This window comes from Bombus vosnesenskii, unplaced genomic scaffold (assembly GCF_011952255.1).
Source record: "Bombus vosnesenskii isolate JDL3184/JDL3185 unplaced genomic scaffold, Bvos_JDL3184-5_v1.1 scf7180000013358, whole genome shotgun sequence".
Classification (NCBI taxonomy): Eukaryota; Metazoa; Arthropoda; class Insecta; order Hymenoptera; family Apidae; genus Bombus; species Bombus vosnesenskii.
This window is the reverse complement of record NW_022882992.1, coordinates 305,094-318,091: the sequence shown is the minus strand read 5'-3', so window position 1 is coordinate 318,091 and position 12,998 is coordinate 305,094. Positions and strand designations below refer to the sequence as shown.

At 25.5% G+C, this 12,998-nt stretch overlaps 4 protein-coding genes across 7 annotated transcripts; 2 read left to right on the top strand and 2 right to left on the bottom strand.

Annotated features, from left to right (window-relative positions):
* Positions 1 to 926: 926 nt before the first annotated feature.
* On the bottom strand, positions 927 to 4,415 carry LOC117237109 (U3 small nucleolar RNA-associated protein 14 homolog A). Its single transcript, XM_033500752.1, has 8 exons — positions 4,229 to 4,415; positions 3,830 to 4,046; positions 3,449 to 3,745; positions 3,103 to 3,354; positions 2,524 to 2,821; positions 2,320 to 2,433; positions 1,485 to 2,251; positions 927 to 1,409 (listed from the first exon to the last, which is right to left on the bottom strand). The coding sequence occupies exons 1-8, from the start codon at positions 4,336 to 4,338 to the stop codon at positions 942 to 944; spliced, it is 2,523 nt and encodes an 840-aa protein (XP_033356643.1). The 5' UTR covers positions 4,339 to 4,415; the 3' UTR covers positions 927 to 941.
* A 44-nt stretch (positions 4,416 to 4,459) lies between these two features.
* LOC117237111 (tail-anchored protein insertion receptor WRB-like) lies at positions 4,460 to 5,904 on the top strand. 2 transcript variants are annotated; one of them, XM_033500756.1, is made up of 5 exons: positions 4,460 to 4,476; positions 4,621 to 4,832; positions 4,904 to 5,069; positions 5,319 to 5,386; positions 5,449 to 5,904. In XM_033500756.1, exons 2-5 carry the CDS (start codon positions 4,764 to 4,766, stop codon positions 5,638 to 5,640), a joined length of 495 nt encoding a protein of 164 aa, XP_033356647.1. In that variant the 5' UTR covers positions 4,460 to 4,476; positions 4,621 to 4,763; the 3' UTR covers positions 5,641 to 5,904. The 2 variants fall into 2 exon arrangements, with proteins under 2 accessions (XP_033356647.1, XP_033356646.1); XM_033500755.1 differs by lacking the exon at positions 4,460 to 4,476 and having other exon boundaries at positions 4,509 to 4,832.
* Positions 5,905 to 8,064: 2,160 nt separating this feature from the next.
* Positions 8,065 to 11,470, bottom strand: LOC117237110 (coiled-coil domain-containing protein 6). Of its 2 annotated transcripts, XM_033500754.1 has the most exons (7): positions 11,371 to 11,464; positions 11,020 to 11,299; positions 9,730 to 10,270; positions 9,044 to 9,179; positions 8,852 to 8,979; positions 8,629 to 8,723; positions 8,065 to 8,498 (listed from the first exon to the last, which is right to left on the bottom strand). In XM_033500754.1, exons 2-7 carry the CDS (start codon positions 11,239 to 11,241, stop codon positions 8,343 to 8,345), a joined length of 1,278 nt encoding a protein of 425 aa, XP_033356645.1. In that variant the 5' UTR covers positions 11,242 to 11,299; positions 11,371 to 11,464; the 3' UTR covers positions 8,065 to 8,342. The 2 variants fall into 2 exon arrangements, with proteins under 2 accessions (XP_033356645.1, XP_033356644.1); XM_033500753.1 differs by having other exon boundaries at positions 11,020 to 11,470.
* A 324-nt stretch (positions 11,471 to 11,794) lies between these two features.
* On the top strand, positions 11,795 to 12,590 carry LOC117237112 (nuclear nucleic acid-binding protein C1D-like). Of its 2 annotated transcripts, none has more exons than XM_033500758.1 (3): positions 11,795 to 11,870; positions 12,045 to 12,264; positions 12,364 to 12,590. In XM_033500758.1, exons 2-3 carry the CDS (start codon positions 12,051 to 12,053, stop codon positions 12,534 to 12,536), a joined length of 387 nt encoding a protein of 128 aa, XP_033356649.1. In that variant the 5' UTR covers positions 11,795 to 11,870; positions 12,045 to 12,050; the 3' UTR covers positions 12,537 to 12,590. The 2 variants fall into 2 exon arrangements, with proteins under 2 accessions (XP_033356649.1, XP_033356648.1); XM_033500757.1 differs by having other exon boundaries at positions 11,808 to 11,870; positions 11,983 to 12,264.
* The last annotated feature ends 408 nt before the right edge of the window (positions 12,591 to 12,998 follow it).

The following is a 12,998-nucleotide window of genomic DNA, read 5'->3' as shown; positions in this document are numbered from 1 at the left end:
TTACATACATATATATGTATTATACTTTCACTTATATAAACACTGCGATAAGTATTTCGATACTTAATACAGTCCAGTCAAAACATTGATATTTTTATTAAACTTTCAACATTATGATAGAAGAACGTTTCTCTACTGTTAATTCTTTATTTCTTGCCATAACTGGGATTCAATATTCTATATTATGTATATTATATATTATATCTATATTATGTATATTCTATATTATATATTCTGCTAAATTGAAACTAAAAAAGGCATACATATACCTGCATCAATCAAGTATTGCATCTATCATTAATAAATACAAAATTTATATAAACTTTTAGAATGTGATTAGAGGGACATATTTCAATCGATTTAGGTTCTCAAGATTGAATAGATACATTTAAAGTCATTTAAATTAAATATTTCCTTAGAAGCAATTTTCACCTTCAATTATTGCTTTTTAATTTATGCTAATTAATACTAACTATTACCAATATCTATTAATTATGCTTGAGATAAGATCACAGATGAAAATTAGATTAGAAAGCTTTATTTGAAGTGCATTTTATATATTTGCAATAATTTTGAAATGTCCAAATACTTATGTATGATAGTGTATATATAAAAGTGCAAGTATTTCACAAAAAATAAAATATATTAATAATTTCTAATTCTATTAATTTTAAGAATTATATAGTCCGATAACTGTTTTTTATATAAATTTCGCTTGATTGTAAAATGTAATAAAAATTCATTTTACACTGTACATATTTCATTATCAATATCTAATTTTATTTATCCAACTTATTTATTTGTTCATTTAACTGACCAACAATCAATAATAGGCAAAAGGAGGAAATATAAAATTATTATATTACATACATTTTATACTACACATTTTAAAAAGAATGATTCTGTTTGAAAGATTTTTTTACAATATAATTTTTTCTGATTTATTTTATTGTTTGTTTATTTGTTTTTATTTGTCTTATCTTCTTTTTTTTATTTATTTTCTTAGGAATAAATTTTCGATTCCTTTTACCACCTGTTTTAACTAAAACATCTTCAGTCATTGGTTCAATAATCCTCCCCATACTTGTTTTAATAGGGGGATCAATTAGTTTTCTGTGAGAATTTTCAGACACAAAATTTCTTCCAATTGGCATTCTGATGCTAGCTTCATAATCATTAACGCTTGAAAATGGATATGGCAATTCATTAACCTGATGTTCCTTTATTTTAGGATTATCTTCTTCAAATATTATCACATCACCTTTATTTTCATCTTTTCGAGGTAAATCTTTAGGTACCTTTAAAATAAAACGTCTCTTTTTGCGTCCTGAAATTTTAATATTTTTTCCACCCCAACTTCCCCATCCAGGTAAAGTTAAATCGATATCCTGAGGTTGACACTTTTTCACCTGTACATAGATTTGATATTATAATTTATGGAAGATTCTGGATAAAATACCATAATATGAATTTTTTTAACTGACCTCTTCTTCTTTTTCTCTCCTAAACTCTTCTATGACATCATCATCTGCAAATGCTTCACTTACTACATTACGTTTTTTTTCTTCATCTTCACTGTCATCTAAAACATCATTACCTCCGGTAATATCATTTGGGATATCTGTATGTAGATGCTTAGGTTTCACGTTTATGTATTTATTTGGATCTATTTCTACTTTAGAAGAAGTATTTGATTTATCTATAGATAAAGTGTTATCATGCCTTATTTTTTTAACTTTTTCTAATGCAGTATCCGCTTCTGAATTATTTTTGTCAACACTTTCATCTAAACCTAAATCTAAAGTAGGTTTTTGTTTTTTCTCTTGCATTTCAAGGCCATCGAAATTATCTTCTTCAAATTCAATGTTTCTAGATTTTCTTTTCTTCTTAACTTTTACTTTGTCATAATTCTGAGTAACACGTTCAAGTTTCAATTTAATCTGATCTTGAATCTTTTCTTCCATAAAATCAAATATTTTAGTTATTTTTTCACTATTTGTTATATTAGATGTCAAAGAATTAATGACGCTTTCCACATTAGTATTTTCTATAGATTCCACTATCCAACTAGATGTGGCTATAACGTTATTTGAATTTATTTTATTAGATTTTTTATTGCTATCTAATATGCTCTTTTGTGTAATTTTGTTATGTGAATTATTCATTGTATTTTCAACATTAAATTCTGTTATTGTTAAATTTTCATTGTGACTGTCAATTTCAAGTGATTGCTTATTATTACTATTGTTATCTGAAAAAGAAATATTCATTAATAAAATTTGTAGCTTCTACTTATTAGAATTACATCTGCAAACATACCTTTCAAACTAGTATCTGCTAATGAAATCGTGTGCTCACTAAAATTTACAACTTCTTGTATCTTTTCATTGTTTCGAGTTTCAGGAAAGTCTATACCAACGTCAGTATCTTTGCCTGTGTAATAGATTTTAATAATAAAAAATACAATTTTTGATAATTCTATCACTTATATTATTGATAATACTATCACTTTTGTAAACATACCATTTAAAATACCATTAGGTTGTGTATCCTTTAATGAATTATCCGTTTGTTTATTTTCTAATTTATTTTCTAACTTCTTATTTTGATCATCCCAATATTTACGATAACTTTTAACAAATTCATTGATTTCTGATTCAGTTTTGATATTCCCTACCCAAGGATTTTCTTTATCATTAACTAAAAGCTTTTGTACAAATGTATCATCACCTGCATCTTCTTCTTCACTATCATTTGATTTTCTTAATTTCTGAGTTAATTCTCGACCAACTGATAATTGTTGTGCAAGTTCTTGTCGAGCCTAATAACATTAAGAGTAAGTTATTAATACTATATTATATTGAAGAAAAAATACATTTTTATATATATAAAAGATAATATTCACAAAACATATAGTTTGTCCTCAATAATTTTAATAAAATAAATATTTACAATTATATTATTATTTAATAAACAATAAAAGATAGTTATATCAACATTGTGTTAAATCCAAAATCAATTAATATTTAATCTTTTTAAATACACTATTCTATTCTATGTATATTAACTAATTAACAGTTTTACAGTATATGCTATACTTACTTCTTTATCATATTTTGCCATAATTTGCTTAGATTTAGCCCACTTCCCTGTATTTTTATGCCTTAGTGTCATTCGCTCTTCTGCTCTAGTTCTATCTAGTTGTTCAAGTTTTTCCAATGCAGCTTCTGGATTAGTTTTCTGCAATTCTTCAAACTCTCTCAATTGCAATTTTATTTTTTCTTTTCTTTGAATACGGTGAAATTTTTTACTTTTAATTTTATTTTGGCGATGAGCCTTTGCTTCTCTATAAGACTAAAAAAAAAGAAAGAAGAATTAAATATATGTACTACATATAAACAATAGCTAAACTACTTTAACATAAGCACTTTAGTACTCTAGCACAAACCTGTTGTGCTCTAATTCTAGCAGCTTCTTTTCTTTTCATAATAACTTCCTTCAATGTTAAAGAAAATTCATCATGTTTTTGTTCAAGGTTCTCATTCTGTGGTTCTAGTGCAGCAAGTTCTTTCTCTAAATCTGATTGAAGTCTAAATCTTTTAACAAATTCCGTAGATGGCTCAAATTGCATTGATGACTGATTTAAAGGAAAATGAAGCGATTCTGCTGTCCTGTTCCTTGTTATTACAGCGTTCCATTTTTTTAATTCTTGTTTTGTATTTTTAAAACCAACTATTCTCTTTATCTAAAATATAAATAACAATAACTATATTTAAACAGTTATATACATATTATTTATGAATATTTGACATAATAAAGTAGTTCTTACCTTGTCTGCTGCTGGTTTTTCCAATGGTTTTGGTAAAACTTGAACTTTTTTCCTTATAGCTTGTAAATTTCTGATAATTTCATGATGATGACCTTTTTTCCCTAAAGTTCTAGCTAAATCGTATACATGAACCGCATCTTGATCAGATACTCCACTTTTTACCAAATGAAATTCTGATACTTCTAACGTAGGTTCACTTCGTTCTGCCTTTTTTACTCTATGAAAAATTTAAGGACATATTTCAGAAATGTATTAAATGTTATCTCATTTTATATTGTATTATATTTATATTAATATAAAATACTTAATTTTTATACCTTCATATATCTTTTTCCATCAAAAATAATAGAAATTATGTATTATAATTATTATATATTAACTTTATTCATAAATACATACCTTTGGCCTTTATCAAGCTGTGATACAGCTTCAAGAAGTTTATTATGAGACTCTGATACATCTTTATCGGTATCATCTAAATCTTCCAAATAATTTGTCGACAAATCCATATTTAACCACACCGCATGCTTTACTCTTCACGAAGCATCATATGTGTAGATTGTGTGTGTTCATAAAAAAAACAGAGATTATATATATAGATAGAAATAAGACATTATTTCTTTATACTACTATGTACTGTTACAATGGTAAACCAATAATATATTAATACTCTAGCTAACATACCAACCAGAAAAAACTTTAGAACTTGCAATCAATTCCCTAGTATAATTATGCTGTCCCACGAGCGTGTGCTGACCATCTATTAAGTACTTATCTTTTCATATGTTTAGGTTGACATAAGCAATTGGAAAATGTTATAACCTCTAAAGCCTCTTTCATTAAAAGTCGAGAAATAACATTTTACGCTATATTTTGATTAATATCCGATAAAATATATTGCGAAATATGAAATTTATCCTATTAAAAATATAAAATGAATTTACTTATAATATCAACTGTAAGTTGCCTTTTAGAATATATTTTCCCATCTTTAATAAAATATGTAAGTATCTGGACATTGTTTACATATTACATTTGTTAATTACATTTGTTTAAATTGTCATTCGTTTGCAGATTACATCTCGTTTATATACAGTAAACAAACATGATATAGAATTACGAAATGATTTGATTAATTTGAAGCAAGAAATGATTGGGATATCTATAGTAGATGAATTTTCAAAATATGCAAAACTTCAGCGTAAATATAATAAATTAGAAAGTACATTAAAAGAAAAAGGTAAAATAATGATACAATTAATACAATTATTAAGAAATAAATTAGATCTATATTTTATAATTTTTTTATGCAATAATTTAAGTTAACAATTAAAAATCTTTAATTTATAATTATTTGAATACAAAAACAAATAAAAATAGTTACATCTCATCGAATTTCTGTTCTGTATAAATTTTGCATTTGTTTGCGCTATTTATTGTCAAGTTCATTTTATAAAACACTTTTAATCGTAATGTACTTATTATTTAGCAAATGAAAGACTGTCTTCCAGAATGAAGGTACAAATATCTGTAACATATGGTTTTCGTATATTAAACGTAAGTGTTTGCTTATATTTATTATAATATAACATACTTAGTAATTCATAACATATTTTCAGGGTTCATTAATGTTGATTCTGCTGTGTCTATACAGAAATAAACCTGTAATAATTTTGCCAAAAGGCATGCTATGGCCAATACAAAGTTTATTAAGCTGGCCTTGTTATCATGAAGATTCAATTTCTTTGCTTATGTGGTTAATAATTGCAAGATTAGTTGTAGCTACCTGTAAAAGAAATGATATAACATAATATCATCTGTAGTACTATATAAAAATTAGATATTATAAGATGACAAAATAAAAATTTTTCACATAAATTATTATTCGCTGTGCATAAGCATACATGACAAACAATTTAGCTCTCAAGCTGTCAATGTATAGATAGAAACAACTTTAAAAATGTACATACAATTTTTACTTCTTTCTTAATGTGCTGTATGAATAATTGTACAATGTTCACTAAATATATTGTGTTTGTTAAAACATTTAAATAAATGTCATATTTTAAAATAGATTCTATTATAGCGTTGGGACTGTAAAATATTTGATTAGGATGTTACTTTTTAGAAATTTCTAAGGTCGCTAAAGATGAAAATGAAGGTCGTTTTTCACGAAAATAAGGCCTAAAAATTTTCGATCAACTTGTTGGCGTTCTCATGGATTTTGATGAAACGTTTTTTAAAATTTGGTGTTCTTAATACTGTACGGCTTACTCTGTATGCATCTGAAGTAGTAAATTAGGTTTAGGTTACCTTTTATTTTCCGGTTGTCTCACAGCAACTGTTTACGTGGATTTCTAAAGTTCTGCCCTTTGTCAGACAAATGTTCATCAGGATAAATTTTTTAAATCATTCATAAACGCGGAAAATAACCAGTATTCTCGGTTTTAGCGATTCAAAATACTCCCGAAATGATACATTCCAACCACAAATTTTACAATCCGAATACTATAGTAAATCCTTAATCTATTTTAGTAAATTATGAATACAGTATTTATTTTAAATAAGGATAACAATAAATTTTACAAAAATAATAGCAAAAAAGTGACTGTATTTCGTGAAAACTTAAGTAAAGTACATAATATGTAATAATGAAATATATCTGTATATAACTATTAATAAGTAATAATTACTTGTTTTAACAAAATTTCATTATATGTATATGACAATTAATACATCTATATTCCATATAATGTAGCAACGTTTTATTCATATGTAGAGTATTCGAGAAACATTATTTTATAAAGCTTAAAAAAAGTATTAATTTTTGTTATTATTTCTATAGTTAAATATTTACCGTTTAATCATCAGTATTCTTACGATTTTAAGTTAACTTCTTTTCTGATATCAATTTGCATCTTTTTTAATGATTTTATGCTTTAACATTGCGACACATATGATACCCAAATATTACACATATAAATTGTATCATAGAAGAAATTCTATAATGCGAAGGCTAAATTTATTTCTTTTTTTCCTTTTTTCTTTTTTTTCCTTTTTTTTAAACTAAAAAGCTGAATTGTATATCTTTTACTTTATTACTGGACAAAGAACAAAAATGTTGTCCATAACATATTGTTAATAACAAATTGAAAAATCTCGTGACATTTTGAGCACCAATAGTAAATAATAATGTTCAAATTATTATAAAATGTAGCACAAGATTATTATGCTTTACTTTATCACATTCATATAAATATCAATTGAAAATATATTATACATGACACATGTTACAAAATGGTAAATTTTGTGATTAAAGAGCAAAATATACTAATTTAATATTTGACTAACACACAAATATCGTCAAAAAAAGAAAACAATATTTATATATTATTGTTTTAAAATGGAACAAATATTACATGCATGAAATAATGGCATGTCTGACAAATCGAATTAAATAATTATTATTTGAAAAATAGAAATATGCAATTAATACTTGGAACATTGCTAACACAATAAAATATTTGAAACATATTTGATAATAATAATCTTTTCATTTTAAATATGATTGCATTTAAATGCAACAATGTCATGTAGATGTTATTTCACAATATTAGTTTCGTCGATTTGAAACACAGCATACAAATGCTTACGTATGAAATACTCACATTATGTGATTGTATACAAAATATTAAACCAATCATATTTAAAATAATACAAAGTCCAATATTCTTTGGAAAAAAGAATTTAAAAAGTTTCCATTTTGTAACTTTATTTATTCTTTTTTTTCGTTAACTGTCTTTTTTTAATCATAATTGCATATTTTTTAAGGCATATTAATTTTAAATATATTATCGCTCTTCTAGTTTCATTATAAGTATTAATCATACGAAATTATGATTGTGCAACTTGAACAAAATTATATTATTATCTATTATATTATGCCATATAATGTTACAAAAAATTAACATTATAAGAAAAAAATATTAAAATTTAAATAAGTTACATAGTAACCATTACAGAAGTATTTATTTCTATTACCTAAGTACTTAAATTAAAAAATATTCCTCTTGTATTACTATTTCAAAGATTTAAAAAAGAAGCATTAAGTTAATAATAATAATAAAATACACACAAAGGAAATTAGAAGAGCGATTTTTCCTTTAATTTTCATTTTGTTAGTCTATTTGAAGCAGCTCAGAATTTCATATGTGATTTATATTAATATTTTTTTTTATATAAATACTATTTTATGTTTCAAGAAAGATTTAAGCGATTTGATACCAAGTATAGAGCAATTTATAGACTATTTATTTTTATGAATATTCTGTAATTAATTCATGCGCGCTATACTGTGATTGTAAAATGAAATGATTAAAATATTGAAAACTGAAACTCTTTTTAAAATAACTTTTGAGTATGTCATACAATCACATAGCAAAAATGCATCAACAAAAAAGTACTTTATACGAATACACGATGAAATATTTGTTATTAGATGAATTCAACTGACTTATGTTTTAGTAATATCCATTGGTGACCCGCTAGTTGCGTTTGTAGCTGTGTTAGCGGCAATTGGCGGACCACTTGGACTTACAATAGTTGGTGGAATTGCAGGTTTAATAAATCTATCTGATGTGCGTCTATTGGATGATGTTACAATGTGACCCTGTTTCAATATAATATAATATTTCAGATTAATGTTATTTTTAAATGTTTCATACACATAAATTACATTTATACATTACTTAATACTATTTGATTATTTGACTACTTAACCACTATAAAATGTAACTTACAGTGGAAGGTGGTGATGAACTTGCAAATGGAATTGTAGTAGGTTGACCACAAGCATAACATCGATTTGTGTTGAATCCCTCTCTGGTTGATGAACCTATTCACAAATAATATTGATATGTTAATAAAATAAATTTATACAAATAATAAATATGGGATCACGTAATATTGAAACATAAAAGTCGAAAATTTACTTTATTTTTATATAAAACAAGGATATTATACCTGGACTTAGTGGTCTAGAGGAACTAGGTGAAGGATTGTACGGCACTGGGCTAGAAACAGTACGATTTCTTATATTTCCACCAGACATCACAATTTCATTGTAGTGCCGTTCTTCTTCCATTTCCAAACTAACAAATAGATGAATTTGTAATAAAACTAAAACATTTGTACAATCTATATAGTATTATTTACCTGGACTCTGACTCGGAAAGATGTCTACATAAAGCTTCGCGACGTTCTACTTCCAGCTGTAATTTTCTTTGAAGTCTTAAATTTTCTTCACGAATTTGTTTCTCTTCGTTTACATATCGTTGCATCTTCTCTGTATCTAATACAAAAACACAAACAGATCCAACAATGTTAGTTAACAAAAACAAAAAAATTAAATGATTTTAGTATTACTAATTAATTCACAACATTATTACAAACTTAATGATTTCGTATATGATATCTATTATCATTTCAAATATGTATATATGCATAATTACTTTATATTATGAATTATTTCCTTTAATTACAATTATTATTCTATTACAATCTTTCTTTTCTATTCTCTCTTAATTCTTTTTTTTTTAGTTTGCTACTTCTAATTTTGTATTTATTAATATCTTAAGCACTGTATAAGAGAATTGCAAGGTTCTAATTATCTATAATACAGTATTGCTGTTACAGCATAATATTATATTAAACGTGAAGCTAATAACAAAATATAAATACATCAATCAAATTATTTCGTGTCACTATTTTTACTTTTCTTTCCAATAATCAAATTAATTTATGTAATTCTAGATGTAATAAAAATATTATATTTATAAAAACTTATTTTAAAATATATTTGTTACTACAAATAAATCTAATTATATGATAAAAATTCTTACGTTCTTGTTGTGAGATGAACAAAGTATGTCTTAGTCTGGCTACTTCACTCCTTAGAGTTTGAATATGTGCACTTAAACTAGTAGCAGTATCACCATTATTGATTTCTCTTGGTGAAGCAGGGTCTGATACAGGTTGATCTAATTTTATTTGCAGCATTCGCTTCTCTGCTTCCAATTTATCCATTCTTTTCCATAATTTATTTACTAATGCTTCTTGCTCCTGTTCAAGTGTGTTTTCCAGTTCTACTTTTTCTCTACGCAACTGCTCTAGATTACTTTGTTTCGCAAGTGTCTCAGCTTCAAGTTTTTCTATTTTCCTCATTAATTTGTTCACAAGACATTCTTGTTCTTGTTCTAAAGTTTGTTCTAATCGACATTTTTCTTGGCGCAATTGATTCAATTTTCTTGACAAATCATTAGTTAAACATTCTTCTTCTTGTTCATAATGATGCGCCAATGTTTCTTTCTCTTTCTTAAGTGCTTGGATTTTTTTTAATAACGTATTACTTATAAATTCCTCCTCCTGCTCAGCTTTAGCTTGCTATAATATAATCCAATAAAAAAAAGATCAAAATGCCAATAGAAAATGTGCATAATTAAAGATTGAAAATTGTTATCAAATTCCATCAACTATAACAAAGTTATTATGAAGTTCAATAGTTGAATAATTCTAAACCTCTCTAATTTGAAAAATATATTTGTAATTATGATTTTATAAACAATTTCGTTAATGTATTAACTATACAAATATTACTTCTATTATCCAATTATTAGATTTCAAACAAATAATATAAATAATATAAAAACAACAAATATTGTTTAAATACATAAATTAAAAATAATTTATAACTTTTTTTAATGCAGAAGTAGTTTATTTTATAATCAAGAAATCATTTTACTCTAAGAAAAGACTTTTATATCTAATTTTTATTATAGTAGTAAAATTATATAAAGCTGAAATCATTTTATAGATTTAAATTTTATATGCATTTTAATACATTGAATACAAAAAATTATGAGAAACTATACAAAAACAGAAGATTGGAACAAAATCATATAAAATGAATGTATGAAAAATTATGACTACATAAAATAGATTATAAAATGAAATAATACTATATAAAAAACAGTTTATATTGAGAAAATGTTTCTAATTTAACCTAAAATTAAATATTTTGAGTATCCAAAAGTAAAATATATATTTTCAAAAAATATTCTGTACTAAATAACATATGTAATTAGCAAATTAATAGACATTATTTATTTAGCAAAAATATAGAAGAAACTTACTATAATGACAGAGGCTTGCCGAAGACCACGATTCTCTTCTTGTAACGCTTTTACTCTTAATTTATATGTTTCTAGCTCGACTTTAAGAACACGATTATGCTGTTGTAACGACTCAATCCTTTTTTGAAGTTGTTCTCTAGTTACAGGAGACGGTGGCATCATTATCGGACCTCCGTCGATCGAGCTTGAGTCGCTTTCAGATGCGCTATCACGGTCAGCCATTTTTCTTAGACAAAAATTTCTTTAAAAACAACTTACAATCCTTTCTTTTTCATCGCACCTTCAGATAAATACATATAATATGTTTCTCTTAAGACGCAAGTATTTAGATTTTTGTTAAAACCTCATTACTTTGCATGAAAAATAACGTAATATTATAACATTCTACCACGACATGTGCTCTACAGTAAAACGAATCAGCTGTTTCGCTGTTTGATTCTCCATGAATTATGTACTTGCAAAGAAGATGTCAAGTATATTTTGGAACTGTAATTCCCCAGAGCTTAAAGAATTTATTTGTTACATTCTTGGCATATTTAAATAACATACTAATCTTTTAAATAATAGGAAAATTAAGTTAGGGAATTGTTGTAACTCTAAGTGATTAATCAATTATAAACTATATAGATTTATAGTAAATATTTATTATTATTTCATTATATTTTTATTACATTTAAATTTATATCTATTACAATTTTGAATGTGTATAGGCAATTTAACTATCTTATTTCTACCGCAATTCTAGTTAACAAAAGATTTATAATAAATATATGAATTCTAGGTAATATATATCTGTATGTACAACACACGTGTATGTATCGTAACAAGTATATGATTATAAAGCGAGTCAGGTTAGTATTATCCGTGATATTATCGCATAACTTGAAATTCTAACCATGTTAAACATCTAGCTTGAGACTGAGAATAAAGGATAAGTATTTTTTAGCTTGACTTTTGTTATAGGTTATTTACCTTATAAAATTTTTATGGTGTATGTACATAAGGAAAAATTATAACCTCCTTAGATAAATATGGATGCAGATTTTGAAGAACTATCGCATGACATAGATCTTATTGCAAAAGTTAAACAATACCGTGATGCAACGACGAAAATTCAAGATACAATTAAATATGCCGCAAATCCAGCAGTATATGAAAAACTTTCTGATACAAATAAAATACAGTATAATCTATTGATGTCTTACTGCCTAAATAGTGTGTTTTGGATGTATTTGCGTGCAGAAGGTAAAGTACTAATAAAAGCAGTATAATTGTACAATAATTTCAAATAAAATAAATTATTGTATGATTTTTATTGTATTCATTTTATATGTATCTAATTAGGAATCGACCCAGCAAAGCATCAAATAAAGTCAGAAAATGACCGTTTAAAGAGGTCTATGACACGTGCAAAACAAATTAATGACAAGAACACATTTATGCCTCGTGTAAACAAGGATGCAGCACAAAGATTTGTTAGGAATGGGTTGTGGGAAATAAAGAATAAAAAAAAATGATATGAAAATAATGGATGTAATATTGTGCGTAAATAAATTTGTTTTATAAATTAAGTAGTGATCTAAATGTATAAACAAAAATATATTAAACATGACGTTATGTATAATGCTGAATCTATTTTATTCAATAGTTTATATTTTCTTAATAAGTTAAGTCTGACAAATTAATTGTATAAAAAATTATATAAATAATACTTTTACATAGACAAATAATTAAGTTTTGTGCATGTGTCCTTTAAAGAAAAAAAAAGTAACTTTATCTCATACTTGTTTACTAAAGTGACTGTTTATATCCTTGTGACCTATGAATAGGAGGTATAACACAAACAGTATTATAGCAGCAAGACATATAAAAGACAGAAATTTACTTTCAATAATAAATGCTTTTATATGTCTATTTTCATTATACAGAGTGATTGGTAACTGGTGGTACAAGCGGAAAGGGGGTGATTCTACGTGAAA